At 38.5% G+C, this 14,440-nt stretch overlaps 2 protein-coding genes and 1 pseudogene across 2 annotated transcripts; 1 reads left to right on the top strand and 2 right to left on the bottom strand.

The window, feature by feature from the left end:
• Positions 1 to 605: 605 nt before the first annotated feature.
• On the top strand, positions 606 to 1,502 carry LOC148581579 (uncharacterized). The gene is made up of 2 exons (XM_088492644.1): positions 606 to 985; positions 1,133 to 1,502. The coding sequence occupies exons 1-2, from the start codon at positions 606 to 608 to the stop codon at positions 1,500 to 1,502; spliced, it is 750 nt and encodes a 249-aa protein (XP_088348770.1).
• A 510-nt stretch (positions 1,503 to 2,012) lies between these two features.
• On the bottom strand, positions 2,013 to 2,593 carry LOC148581578 (uncharacterized; annotated as a pseudogene).
• A 2,610-nt stretch (positions 2,594 to 5,203) lies between these two features.
• LOC107622729 (transmembrane 9 superfamily member 8) lies at positions 5,204 to 9,115 on the bottom strand. The gene is made up of 7 exons (XM_016324739.3): positions 8,811 to 9,115; positions 7,764 to 7,928; positions 7,523 to 7,632; positions 7,300 to 7,408; positions 7,106 to 7,218; positions 6,838 to 6,988; positions 5,204 to 6,545 (listed from the first exon to the last, which is right to left on the bottom strand). The coding sequence occupies exons 1-7, from the start codon at positions 8,922 to 8,924 to the stop codon at positions 5,388 to 5,390; spliced, it is 1,920 nt and encodes a 639-aa protein (XP_016180225.1). The 5' UTR covers positions 8,925 to 9,115; the 3' UTR covers positions 5,204 to 5,387.
• Positions 9,116 to 14,440: the final 5,325 nt, after the last annotated feature.

The following is a 14,440-nucleotide window of genomic DNA, read 5'->3' as shown; positions in this document are numbered from 1 at the left end:
AGTAGAGTATGAAGCTTTGATAGGGGGTCTACTCTTAGCAAAGGAAGTTGGAGCACTGAGGGTTGAGGTAAACAGCGACTCCCAAGTCATACCTTCCAAATCAACGGGACTTACCAAGCCAGAGACTCCTTGCTACAGAAGTACTTGGAGAGGGTCAAGAAGTTAAGCAAAGACTTTGAGGAGGTTGTGGTACACCATGTCCCAAGAGAAAGGAACGCACGTGCCGACCTTTTTTAAAAATTGGCAAGCATGAAGCCAGGATCGGGAAATCGGTCCCTAATCCAAGGGCGGGTAAGGGAACCCACGGTAACCCTGTGCGTAGCCCATGCAAACGACAACCCGTCGTGGATCGACCCGATCATGAATTTCTTAGAAACCGGTCGACTCCCTGACGACGATAAGGCTGCAAAGGTGATATGGAGGGAAGCGGCCAAGTACGTGATAGTACAAGGCCAGCTATTCAAGCGGGGGCCGAATCAACCTTTGCTGAAGTGTCTGCATCCCGACCAAACGGACTACGTTATGAAGGATGTCCATGAAGGGTGTTGTGGCCACCACATTGGCGGGAGGGCCTTGTCTCGAAAACTTGTTAGGGCCGGCTAATAATGGCCCTCAATGATGTCCGATGCCCAAGAATTCGTAAAGAGGTGCAAAAAGTGCTAGGAAAATTCCAACTTTTACAGAGCCCCGGCAGCAGAGCTAAGTCTACTAATGGGCCCCCGATCTTTCTGCTAGTGGGGAGTCGACTTGCTGGGGCCTTTCCCGATGGTCCTGGGCAGGTCAAATATCTGATCATGGTCGTCGGTTACTATACTAAGTGGGTCGAGGCGGAGCCGCTGGCCAACATATCGTCAGTAAATTGCCGAAAATTCTTCTGGAGGCAGGTTATCACCAGGTTCGGCATGCCAGAAATCGTGATATCGGACAACGGGACGCAGTTCGCTGGCAAGAAGTTCGGCGAATTCCTTTTCGGCTTGGGGATAAAGTAGAAGTTCTCATCAGTGGGGCACCCACAGACCAATGGCCAAGTAGAAGTGGCTAACAAAGTCATCCTCCAGGGCCTCAGGAAGCGACTCGACCAAAAGAAAGGGGCATGGGCAGACGAACCTGCTTCAGTTTTATGGTCATACAGAACGACACAACAATCCTCCACTAAGGAGACGCCTTTTCGGCTCACTTACGAAGTCGATGCTATGATTCCTGTGGAGTTCAGGGAGCCTAGGCCACGACTACTCCTCGGGGGAGCCAATGAAGCAATGGAGAAGGACTTGATTGACGAGATCAGAGAGTTGGCCCATTTGTTAGAAACAGCGTTAAAGCAAATGATAGCCCTAAGGTACAACTCCAAAGTACTGAAGAGGAATTTTAAACCCGGTGACTTGGTTTTACAGCGCAACGATATAGGCCAGCCGATCCTAGGAGAAGGCAAGCTAGCGGCTAACTGGGAAGGCCTGTACAAAGTAAAGGAAGTCCCTGGCAACGAAGCTTACAAGTTGGAATGACTAGACGGGAGGGAGGTCGCAAGGACATGGAATGTGGCAAACCTAAAGAGGTTCTACCCATAAAGTCAATGTCTGACGGCCAGGCAAGCTCCCGGTCTAGTAACATGCTTTTCTGTTTATTCTCAGCCCTTTTGTTTGCCCGTTCATTTCCTGTTCCTCTCAATTTGCGTATTAATTGTCTCACTTTACATGGACTTTTACCATTTTAACATTTCAATTATATGGATTTTGGTTTACTTTATATTTTTCGCGTATCAGTTGTTTTACCTCTGTTTGCACAATTGATAACATCACGGCAACTCGGGATTGATCACCCCGAGAGCCACCCAGAGCACAACAACTACGCAGCGACTATGAAAGTATATGACAAACCATTATAACGGTCAAAGATAGCCACAGGTTGGCTCGACATTTAATCATTTAAAACGAAACGGTAAAGTTTACAAAACTACAAAGATGTCCAAAATATTACAAAGCCAAAACGGTCCAAAAAGTACAAGTAAATACACGTCACTTCCTCGGGAGGTCGACAATCTTTCCATCCTTGATAGTCTTGAAAGCACCAACAGCAGAGATGTCGAAATCCAGAACCAGCAACTTTACCTGGGCCTTAATCGCTTCTTCGGTGGCCCCAATAGTGTTTCGAGCATGCATCACGGTTTCTTTATTCTTCTTCTTCAAATCAGCAACCTCGGCCTTAGTAGCATTTGTCGACGAGACGGCATCGTCATGTTCCCTCTCTAATTCCTTCACCCGACCCTGAGCAGCATTGAGCTGATTCTCCAAAGTGAGCTCCCGCTCAGTGAGCCGGGTAACCGCCTCATCGAAGGCCTTCACTTTCTCCTCAAAAGTAGCCAGCTGGGTCTTCACCGATTCCACCTCTAGCTTTAACTTATCCACGGACTTAACGGCCGCTTGGAGCTTGCCATCCAGAATCCGAGCACCAGCCAAGACAGGTTCCACTTTCCTCGCTTTGCCGGCAGCCAAGAGCAAGATGCGATATACCCACTTGGCTTGGGAAGTGAGGTCCCCACCAAGAAAGAACCCCTTGGTACCCGGCAGGAGTTTTCCGTCAATAAAACTACCAGCATCAAAGTTCCTCTCCATCACTGTGAGAACTCCTTTCGGATTGGAGGTTGATTTCCTTTTCCTAGGATTGTCAACAATGGCGACCTCAGGACCGACCTCCTCCTCCTCCGGGACCTCCCCAGCCGGAGAAATCACACCGGCACTCGTACCAGCGACCTCTCCTTAAGGGGGCTGTGATTGGACCTCAGGATTGGGGGAGCCCGGTGCATTGTGAGAGTGGTGGAGCTATCGTTACTATTCCCAGGCAGGATGAAAGCCATTAGATTATCAAGTCCAGTTTGCTCGGCATCCATCGACACTGAAATAAGGCAAACAATCAAGTAAAAAACAAAAGAGAGAGGAGACACAGAATTACGACTCCCCGACTACTCACCTATATAAGCCCTACCCATCTCACGGTCACCCATTAGAAGGTGAGGGTTGACATTGTTTTTACCAAAAATTGCCAACAGTACATCGGCAATGTTTTTTTTTTTTTTTTGTGGAGTCAAGCCCTTGTAAGTCACTTTCGTGAAGGCATTGGCCTCGGCACCAAAACTCCAATAGGTTGGGATATGGCGCCCTCCCTCCAAGGTCAGCCAGAACGGATGCTGACCTTCGGCGGGCCGTACCTTGAAGTACTTCTCCTTAAAGCGATGATAAGAATCTTCAAACAACCCGAAAATCCACCTACCTTGTGCTGCCCAAAAAGACATGTACCCTTTCTTGGCTCTCCCTTCCTTAGAGGGGTTCGTTAAGACGAAAAATCATAGAAAAACTTCCACTGAAACCGGCAGCTCCAAATATTCACACACCATCTCGAAGCATCGGATGGAGGCCCAACTGTTTGAATGCAGTTGCGACGGCGCCATATCACACCGGTTCAGAAGCGCAATCTGAAAGGGGGAGAAGGGGATATGAACCCCCAAGCTGGTAAACAGAGACTTATACAGCCAGATCCAATCGGTAACCCGGGGAGTGTGCAAATTTATATGGCATATCCGTTCTTGGTCCCCGGGAAGGAACGCATGATAACGTTCTTCCTCGGCACCCCCTCCGCAGAGCAGGTCGGATTGACGGAACTCCCTGAAGGGGGTATCTTTCACGTCTGAGGTAACCCAGGCGTATCGGTCCACAGGAGCTCTCTCGACAGGACGCTGTGTCATACCTACAGGGGGATCACCACTTAAGTCAGACCGGAAGGTTGGAAACCCGGATGGTGCAAAACTAAACACTACGCGCTAATCTGCGGTTAAAGTACATAATGGAAAATGGAAACTCCACCTAAAACCTATCTAGCAGTAGTGATACGCAGTCAAGGGCAGTCAAAAACGAAGTAACAACAATACGCAGCAATTACATGCGATCAAGAAAATTCAAAAACGAAGCAACAAGAATGAAAACAGGTTTAATCAGTCAATAGTAAATAGAGGGAATGCTTACCAGGAGATTGACGAACGAAGAATGGTAACTTCCAAGAAAAAAAGGAGGAGCGAAAGAGTTTGGGAATGTATGAGCCTGGGAGAATCAGAGAGAAAATACAATGGCAAATGAAAGAGTGACGGGAAGAGAAGAAAATCTTGGAATGTAAAGGAGGAAAGACACGAAAACTAGGACGTAATTGTCTAAGTGATATTGAGAAGCGCGAAAATCAGGGGCAAAATGGACCTTTCACCTAAGCTTTCAAATCAGTCCTAATGGCATCAAATGCCCGGCGCGAAGAACGAAGCAACGATTGACTTTCCCCTTGAACGGACGAAACCTACTCACGCGTAGGGGGCACGCCCTAGTAACGGACGGCCGACCCTATGCGAACCCGACCACGGGGAAAGCAGACCAAAACGCACCGGTTAAGGCGCACACGACCGTAGTCAGCGCGTTGGGGGCACTGTTTTGGCCCAGTCCAGCATAGCGGGGACCCAGATCCGGATGCCCGGCCGCCCTAGCGATTACCCGAAAGGATTCTTTTCATTTAAATATTTCACTACTGCTTGAAACAATACTAATAAACATTTGTATTAAAGAAATACTTCTTAGGTTTTTTTTTTTTTACCGAAGATAGAAAGACTCGAACACGCAACCTCTTAAGTAGGTAGGGAGAGATTATGCCATTTGAGCTATAATTCTTAGTTTAGAATAAATAATTTTTGAATGTTTTATAAAAGTATATAACTATATATCACCTATGTTGTTGTTAGAGAAATTATTAATTTAAGAAAATTTATTATTTATCAACATTGTGGTAAAACTAAGTCAATATGCCTTGCCTCGTACTCGCACAAATTCATTGCTAGGAACTAGGAAGACAAGCCAAGCCGCCTCTCGTCTCAAAAACAGTGCTGAACTATGGTGCAAAAATACACTTAATGAGAAATTATTTTCAAGCAATTAAATGTCACTGCCACTACAACCATCTTGGTCAGCTTCAGATTATTTAGTTCATACTTCATACTCAATGCATTGTCCAAGGAGAAAATATCCAAAACAACGCAATGCGCACCCACGAGAAAATGATAGGTTGCGTGTGGCACTGCTGTAACGTTAAAGTGATTTCATAACGCCCTAAATGATATTAATACTTAATATACATCTGTCACTGAAATCAACCTAATATTTGTACCTCATACAAAGAATTTTACAACAAGCGCAATTAAAATTATACTGGACGAAAAGAATCACTGTCGTCACAATTCAAAATTGTATAGAATAGGTTACATCTGAATGTTATAGTATCTGAATTTTCAAAATTCGTACACAAATTTTTCTTCATCCCTTAGGAAAGTATAGAAGATTAACCCAAACCAGAGACAACTATGACTAATCAATTTTGACTGAGGAGTAGATGAGCCTAGTGAACCAAAAGCAAGCATAAAATCCTATAGTACCGGTTACCACAAAGAACGCATAAGAAGCTATGAGCATGTACCCAAAGTATAATATTGCAGATACCAACTTTGTGATCTCAAGCTTGGTGAAGAAGTAGAATGTGGCATAGAGGAAGAGATAAAGTGCGGAAGAACCCGAGGTGAGGTATGACCGCCACCACCACAAGTAATCCTCACTGCACAACTGGAAGTAGCAGAGAACAATGGTTATTTCGGCACAAGTGATGATCAGGATGATGAAGACCAAAAAGAGGAATCCAAAGATGTAGTAAAACTGATTCAACCAGATTGAAGTGAGGATGAAGAAAAGTTCAATGAAAACAGCTCCAAATGGGAGTATTCCACCAATCAAAACCGAGAAGACTGGGTTCATGTACCAAGCCTGCTCAGGGATCTGCCTTGGGATTTTATTTGTCTTCACAGGATTTTCAATTGCTGGCTTCTTGAACCCAACATAACTACCAACGAAAACAAGTGGAACTGAAATCCCAAACCATAAGAAGATCAGAGCAAACATAGTTCCAAATGGCACAGCTCCAGATGATTTTTCGCCCCATATGAGAGTATTTAACACAGAGAAAACGGCAGATACAATTCCAGGGAACACTACTGCAGTTCTGAGGGCCATTTTCTTCCACTCCGTTCCCTTGAACATTTTGTATAAGCGAGTTGAAGCATAACCAGCGAAAATTCCCATGAAAACCCATAGCAAGAGCATGGCTGTCATTAGGCCACCTCGGTTTGAAGGAGAAAGGAACCCAAGCACAGCAAATATCATGGTTACCAATATCATTCCAAAAAACTGAACACCAGTTCCAACATAAACACAGAGCAAATCTGAGTTGTTAGGAGGCCTAAACACATCACCATGGACAAGTTTCCAACCAGTCTCTTCTTGGGCTTCTTCTTGGGTCTCAAGCTCATTGTACTTTGAAATGTCACGGTACAGTGTCCGCAGCATTATCATTGCTACCATTCCCGAGAGGAAGAGAACAATCATTAATGAGTTAACAATTGAGAACCAGTGAATTTGGTCATCATTCATCAACAAATAGGCATCCCATCTTGAAGCCCACTTCACCTCACTTTCCTGAAGGTGGCAGGCAAAGGCAGTATAAGCATATGATATGGGATACAATTCGGTCATACTTCATGAAATCAGCAAAAGGACAAGGATGATAATGAAGGCAACTCCAACAATTAGAAGAGAGAGAACGAAAAGGTAGTTTATAAGAGAATATATTATTAAAAAGAACCAAGCCTTAAAAGGCACTCTCCGTGCTATTTACCACTGGGATCATGCACACAACCAACATTCTTAAGAACAAAAGCATGCACGCAACCAACATATACTTTTCCATTTATCATCTCCATAACAATACCTGGAAGTCAACGTCATATGTGAAGATAATCTCCTTGTTTTCTTCAACCTCTTGAGGAGTGTTGGAGTTGACAACTGTGTGTTTAGCATGGGGGTCACAGGTTGTTAGACGAGTCTTTTCATCCCACTTACCATCATATTCATGTTTGATACTACACATCAACATGGAGATTTGTTAGATATACTACCCTTTTTAAAAGGAAACCCAATACAAGAGACTCCTAAAACTGAGGAAAAGCATAAACAAGATAGAGGACAATAATAGTGACCTGAATGGCTTAACCTCAAAGCCCACGATCCTAGCAGATTCCGTCACTGCATCTTTATGATACTTAACAGTAAATGCCAAATGATTGTGAATAAAAAATTTCTCCTCCTTAACCTGTAAATTTAGCTAAAGTAAGTAACGAAACGACTTGGCATTCAGAATAAAGGACATGGCGCTATAAAATAATAAGCATACCCCGCTGTACAGCCCTTTGAGTCCGACATGGTAACCGAGCTGATAAAAATAAGAATCCTCCTGATCGGTCCTTTTTATGGGAACAACTAGAGGAAGGTTATCTAGGATCCTGTATGTAGAGGGAGGAACCAGGATAGAGCATACTAAGATTGCAGCAAATCAAGGGAAAAGACAATAATAATTTTATTCAGTATGATGTCATCAAAACACTAGCATGCCTTACATGTTCACCCGATACTCATCGTTGATCTTCTCTTTGAACTCCTTAGCAGTTTTGGCATCGAGTTTAAGATTACACACAACATTGCACATTTGTGGTTCACGCATTTTGAACTGCAAGAATGTCAGTAAAAATCGCTTCATTTACTCCTAAACCAAAAACACTTGTTAACAAGAGCTTACTTCTTGAATTCTCCCTAAATATGAAATAGTCAAGAGATAACATGCATGCATGCAAAACTGACCACATAAAGAGAATTTTCAATGCGGTCACCACGAAGTACTTCCCCGAGATTTTCAGCACTATCCTGTATTTTTTCTGGACGACAATAAGGAAGTGAATAATATGTGTATGGAAGCTGGGTCTTTGTTGATGTTAATTTGTTTACTTTCACTTGTAATTGATCTCCCTACATCAAAGGAATATTTAAGAAGTCAGTTAACAACTTAAGTATATACATACATTTTATAAAAGAAGAATTTTGATAAGACGGAGACGTTAGATATACACAAATTCTGAAATATCATTACTTTGGCCAAATGAACATCATATCATGTGAAGAAGAAATATCAATTTGAGAAACTGTATGAATTATTTTTGAAACCACCACAACAAAGTAGAGGATAATACAAAAAGCCTATACACCTTAGTTGTCAGTTTAGTTCAATTCTCCAATATAAATCTTTCAAGGATACATCAGAAATTGCAATTGTCAACACTAAAGTACTAAACAACTATTTCTAATTACCGATATATAGTACAAACACCCATGCTAAAATTCATTTATAATGCAAAAACCTTAACACCATTATCAAATAAAAAATCCAAATCCAAAAATAATTCCCGAAAACCGAACAAGAAGATGCATAAATAATACTAGCTCCTACACCCTCACATAGGAAAGAGAGTGAGTTACTGAAACTGAAACCATAATCTTTTGACTAGGTACAACAGTTAGCTTAACTGTTACTGATTGAACGCAAACCAGCTAAAAGGTAACATATCAACAAACTAGCCACCCTCTGCAGTCTACAGTATATCTCAGGTAGCATATTAATACATAAATCTGAGGAGAAATGAAATCAAATCCTTCGATGTAACCAAGTGAACGTTATTTCAATCAATCGAAACCGATCCAACAAACCTAAAAGCCTTAAAATCTCATAAACCTCTCATTCAACGATTAATCACTAGTATCAATCAAATCCAGCACAGATCCAACTTGCGAGATTCGAACACAGTTCAATTTAATCATAAAACAGAACAGATGGAAATGGAATCTGAGGTTTACCTTCTGGAAATCCTGCGGGGCGACGCCGGGGAGGTAGAAGGAGTGAGCTCCATGGATGAGGAGTAGCAGAAGAACAGCAACCGCAGAGAGCGATTGAGATCTCAAAAACGCCATGGCGTTCGAGATCGAGATCTAAGGAAACCCGTTCAAAAACGGTGTGTCGCTGTTGTTAACTTGTTATAAGAACGAGGTGGAAATGAATGAAGACGAAGAAGAAAGCGAGCGTAGTAACTGTTTTAGTGTCGTCTACTTATTGGATCTCGCCTTACTTGAATCTGACCCTACGCGTTTTTAGTTTTTACATCACTTTTCTTTGTTCTTTTTAAAGTATAAAAAGAAAAGAGTCAATACGCATGTGACTCATGACAATTATTTCGAAAGGATAACAAGACCTCTAAAAAAAATATCTAATTCGATTTTTGATCTTTTTTTTGGGACTGATTAGCCTTTGTACCAAAAAAATAACCTTGATTTTTTTGTACAAGGGTCTCGTTGTCCTTTCGAAATAATTGTCAGGGGTCGGATTGGATTTTTTTTGTTAATGGCCTCGTTGTCTTTCGAGGTAATTGTCAGGGGCTATTTTGGGTTTTTCTCAAAAGAAGAAGAGTAAACTACCATTTCTACCCACGAAAGTTGAAAACACTGACACATCTACTCATAAAAAAAAGGAAATTACTATTTGTACCCATAAAACATGAGTTCCGTATAACAAAATTATCCAAACACTAAAAAATCACATAAAAATCCCAAATTATCCTTATCATCATCTGCATCATCTTTTCCCCTCCGCCACTACCGCTACTAACCCCATCCTCTCTCTCTCCTTTCATTTTCTGAGCTCGTCGCCGTCACCAGAGTCCGTCAACTCTACCAACTCCTTTCTCTCTCTCTCTTTCTCTCTCTTTCTTTTTGTATTTTGCTTCTCTCTCTTCTACTTCTTCGAATGGTTGCGTGATGTAGGTTTAGTAGTCTCTGGGTTTGTAGACTAGAGAAGAGCAGGTGGAAGCGCGGATTGGACAGGGGTTGGTGCTCTGTGTCAGCGAGAGATGGAGGGCTAGTTAGAACGGGTTGGGGCAGTGGTAGCGATCAGGCAACAGCAGTGGCTCTAGGGTTGTAAAAGGCGGCGAAAACAGAAGGCGACGGTGGTCTTGGGCTCGCGGAGGTAAGGCGAGGGGAAGAAGAAGAAAGAGAGAGGGAAAGGGTAGAGGAGGAAAGAAAGGGGGAAAGGACGCGGCGGCGGCGAGTGGAGGTTGGGTGGGACTTGACGGCGCCAGCGACTGTTGAGTGCCGCGGTGGTGGTTATGCAGAGGAGCTAAGAAGGGGCGAGAGAGAGGAAGAAGAGTGAAAATCAGGTGAGGGGGACAACTTGGTATTCGCCGGTGGTAGTGCGGTGGTTTCAGACAATTTGTTTTTTCTATTGTTGTTGTTGTTGCTTTATGTGAAGAAGATGATAATGGAGGTATAATAGTGGTGGTGGTGATGGTAGTGATGAAGGAAATAAGGTGGTGGTGCCTTTGAATTGAGTGATGATCGTAATTAGGGTTTAGGATGGTGGTGAGGAAGAATTTCGGTGGTGGGTTTGGGATTAAAAAAGTGGTGGTGTGGAATAAATGGTGGTGGTGGGGTAATTTAGGAATTTCAAATATTTTTTTGGATTTGCATAGTTTTATTAGCAAAAGTTTATATTTCATGGGTACAAATGGTAATTTCCTTCTTCTATGGGTGGATATGTCAGCGTTTTCAATTTTCGTGGGTACAAATGGTAGTTTACTCAAAAAAAAAAGTATAGGTAGATAATAAACAATGTGAACAATAAATATGTCGGATGTTCAATTCAATAGGTATCTAGATGATTAAGTTCATTATTTTTAAGATTATTTCTTTTGATTCGATTTACTCATGCACAGTTAATAATGGCTGGATGTTCAATTTATTAGGTGTTCAAATGGTTATCCTAATGTTAAGGTTTATGAGGTAATTTGGGGTGGAGTGTTTTTTTATTTTATTGGATCAATTTTAAAGCTCATTGTTCACATTGTTTACAAAAGTCATTATCTACCAAACAAAACCAAAAAAAAAAAAAATAATTTTAATGGGCATGAAAGTATTTTACACAATCCTACAATTAGGGGCAGAGCCACACAATGGGGCAAAGGGGGGCATGGTCCCCTAATTTTAATTTTTTACATGTAAATTATATGTAAATTTTAGTTTAACTTTCCTTAAAATTTTATTTTAGTCTTATTTTATTATATAAATATTTTTAGCCTCCTCTAATATTTCATCTAGCTCCGCCCTTAGTACAATCATAATTACTTTTTTAGATGATCATTTATGTATTTAATATAAAAAATATTTATTTTATTAATGTAACATTATGTGTTTGGATGCACATGTAAAATAATTTTATATTGACAGTATATCAAAATTAAATTCTAAAAAAATTGTTCTACACAAAATAGGGGCCAAATTTGTTTATAAGAATTTTAAAATATTGGAATACCCTTAGAAGCTAATTCGAGGTTGGTGAAGACATAAAAGTCGATAGTAGATAAAGTGAAAAAAAGCTCAACTTATGAAAAGTTAAAGTGCTCAATAAAGCATGTTGGTCCTTATCAAGTCAGTGTTAAATAGCTTATCGGTATACTACTTAAATCTGTATAAAATGCTAAAGGCGGTTACAAATAAATTGATATTATTACAGAAGAGGTTCATGTGAAAGTAAGGAGGATGGTAAGAATAATATGACGATGGTAAGATGGAAAATAGTGCAGGCTTCAAAGAAGTTAGGAGGTTTAGGGGTGGGGGACGCAGTGATCTACAATACAGCACTTCTTTTAAAGTGGTGGTGAGCTTTTAAAGAAAGAGTGTCCGTTATGGAAGAAGGTAATGTGCTCCTATAACAATATGAATCCCAATGTGATATTATCCAATCAGTCAATACCTACAAGAAGGGGTCCATGGGAAGATATCTGTCAATTACAGATTTAGGAGCAACATGTGAGAGACAAGATGATTATTGGGCTGTTTATGGAGGTAGGTGATGGTAGAAGGACTCATTTTTGGGAAGATGTCTAGCTACAAAGTAGTGCGTTAAAAGATCAGTTTCAAAGACTTTTCTCAATTTCAAACCAAAAAGAATTCATCATAGGGAATTGTGGGTTTTTGGATGGGGTTGACTGGATTTGAAACTTTCAATGGAGGCGAGAACTATTCCAATGGAAATTGGACTTAGTGAATCAATTACATGATAAGTTGAGGCCAGTTACACTAGCATATGACAGACATTACAAGAAAAATGTTGAGTACCGTCGGATTCTCCATCAAAAAAACGAACAAAATCCGACAGTAATTAAGTTACCGTCGAAAGAAATCAGACGGTATAAACCTCGCCGGTAACATAATACCGGCGGATTTTTTTGTGTTCGACGGTAATTTCCGTCGAATTTAGTGACGGAATATAGTTAGTAAAAAAATGAAATCTATTAGACGTTACTGACGGAAATGTTTTTCAATTTAAAAAAAAAATTGATTGGACTCTTACCGTTGGAATATTCTAACGGTAGTTTCAACGGTAGTCTTTTTTAATTTTTTTAATAATCTTTTTTCATCCATCTATAATGTACTCTGATAATTAATAATGAGTAATTACCCAAATCAGTCCCCAAGGAAAATTAATACATAGATCAATCCCAATGTTTTATTCCGGCAGACAAATCAGTCCCCAGTTCATTTTCCGGCAGAGTAATTACCTAGATCAGTCCCCAAAGATTTAAAAAACGAACATTTTAGTCCCCAAGAAAAACTAATGTACAAATCAATCTCCAAAGTTTTTCTCTGTTAGACATAATAGTCCTCCGTCCAAAAATAAAATAAAATAAAATAATTATTATTATTAATTGCTCAATAATATTGTACTATATTTTTTGTATTTTTTGGACAAAAATAATGATAAATTTATTCATTAAATTCTTATATATATATCATCGACTGGAGACCGGATTGCTACCAGAGAGAGGAATGACTATAGGACTTTTGCCCCTTGGTTCGCTAGCTGACTTGCCAGCGCTTGGATTCTCGAACTCTAAGAGCGGTCGTTCACATCCGATTCGATGGCATCTGTCCGCTTTCTACCATTGCTACTTACTCGATGGACAAACTCAAGGAACTACTTTGTTGGATCACCCCTCTTTCCTGTAAAGTAGTTACTACTTGAGCCACAGAAGATGCTTTTTGTATATATATATATAGCCACTCAATAATAATAATAATAATAATAATAATAATAATAATAATAATAATAATAATAAAATTATTAGATATTATTTTACAAAAAATTCAAGGTTAAAATTATTTGATATTTTTGTATTTAATATAATTAAAAGATGTCCTATGTAAAAAAAATATATGTTTGTATTAAAAGAAAATCTTTTAATTTAGATTTATATTAAATACATATTTTTTAATACAAACATATTTTTTAAAATAGTACATCTTTTGATTATATTAAATATAAAAATATCAAATGATTTTAACCTTGAATTTTTTGTAAAATAATCTCTAATAATTTTATTGATTATTATTATTATTATTATTATTATTATTATTATTATTATTATTATTATTATTATTATTATTATTAATTATATAATAATATTGTACCATAATTTTTTGTATTTTTTAAATAAAAATAATAATAATAAATTTATTCTTATATATATATATATAGTCACTCAATAATAATAATAATAATAATAATAATTAATAAAATTATTAGAAGTTATTTTACAAAAAATTTAAAATTAAAACTATTTGATATTTTTGTATTTAATATAATCAAAAGATGTACTATTTTAAAAAATATGTTTGTATTAAAAAAATATGTATTTAATATAAATTCAAATTAAAATATTTTTTTAATACATATTTTTAATACAAACATTTTTTTTACATAGCACATCTTTTAATTATATTAAATACAAAAATATCAAATGGTTTGAATCTTAAATTTTTTGTAAAATAATCTCTAATAATTTTATTATTATTATTATTATTATTATTATTATTGAGTAACTATATATATATATATATATATATATATATATATATATATATATATAAGAATCTAGTGATTTATCATTATTTTGTCCAAAAAATGCAAAAAATATAGTACAGTATTATCGTACAATTAATAATAATAATAATAATAATAATAATAATAATAATAATAATAATAATAATAATAATAATTGGACGGAGGACTGCTATATCTGACAGAGAGAAACGTTGGAGATTGATTTGTACATTAATTTTTTTTGGGGACTAAAATGTCCATTTTTAAAATCTTTGGGGATTGATCTAGGTAATTACTTTGCCGAAAAATGAACTGGGACTGATTTGTCTGCCGGAGTAAAATCTTGAGGCTTGATCTGTGTATTAATTTTTCTTGGGGACTAAAATGTCCGATTTTAAAATCTTTGGAGACTGATTTAGGTAATTACTCATTAATAATTGAAACATTGCTTTAAACTTGATTTAAAATATCAAAAATATAAATTAAAAATACGGACCGATGGTAATTGAGATATCTTTAACAATGCTAACTATATTACATTCTTCGCAAAGTTTGG

The sequence above is a fragment of the Arachis ipaensis genome, chromosome B10 (genome assembly GCF_059453495.1).
Source record: "Arachis ipaensis isolate K30076 ecotype BB chromosome B10, ASM5945349v1, whole genome shotgun sequence".
Taxonomy (NCBI): Eukaryota; Viridiplantae; Streptophyta; class Magnoliopsida; order Fabales; family Fabaceae; genus Arachis; species Arachis ipaensis.
The sequence above is the reverse complement of the archived record's forward strand: the minus strand, read 5'-3'. Positions and strand labels throughout refer to the sequence as shown.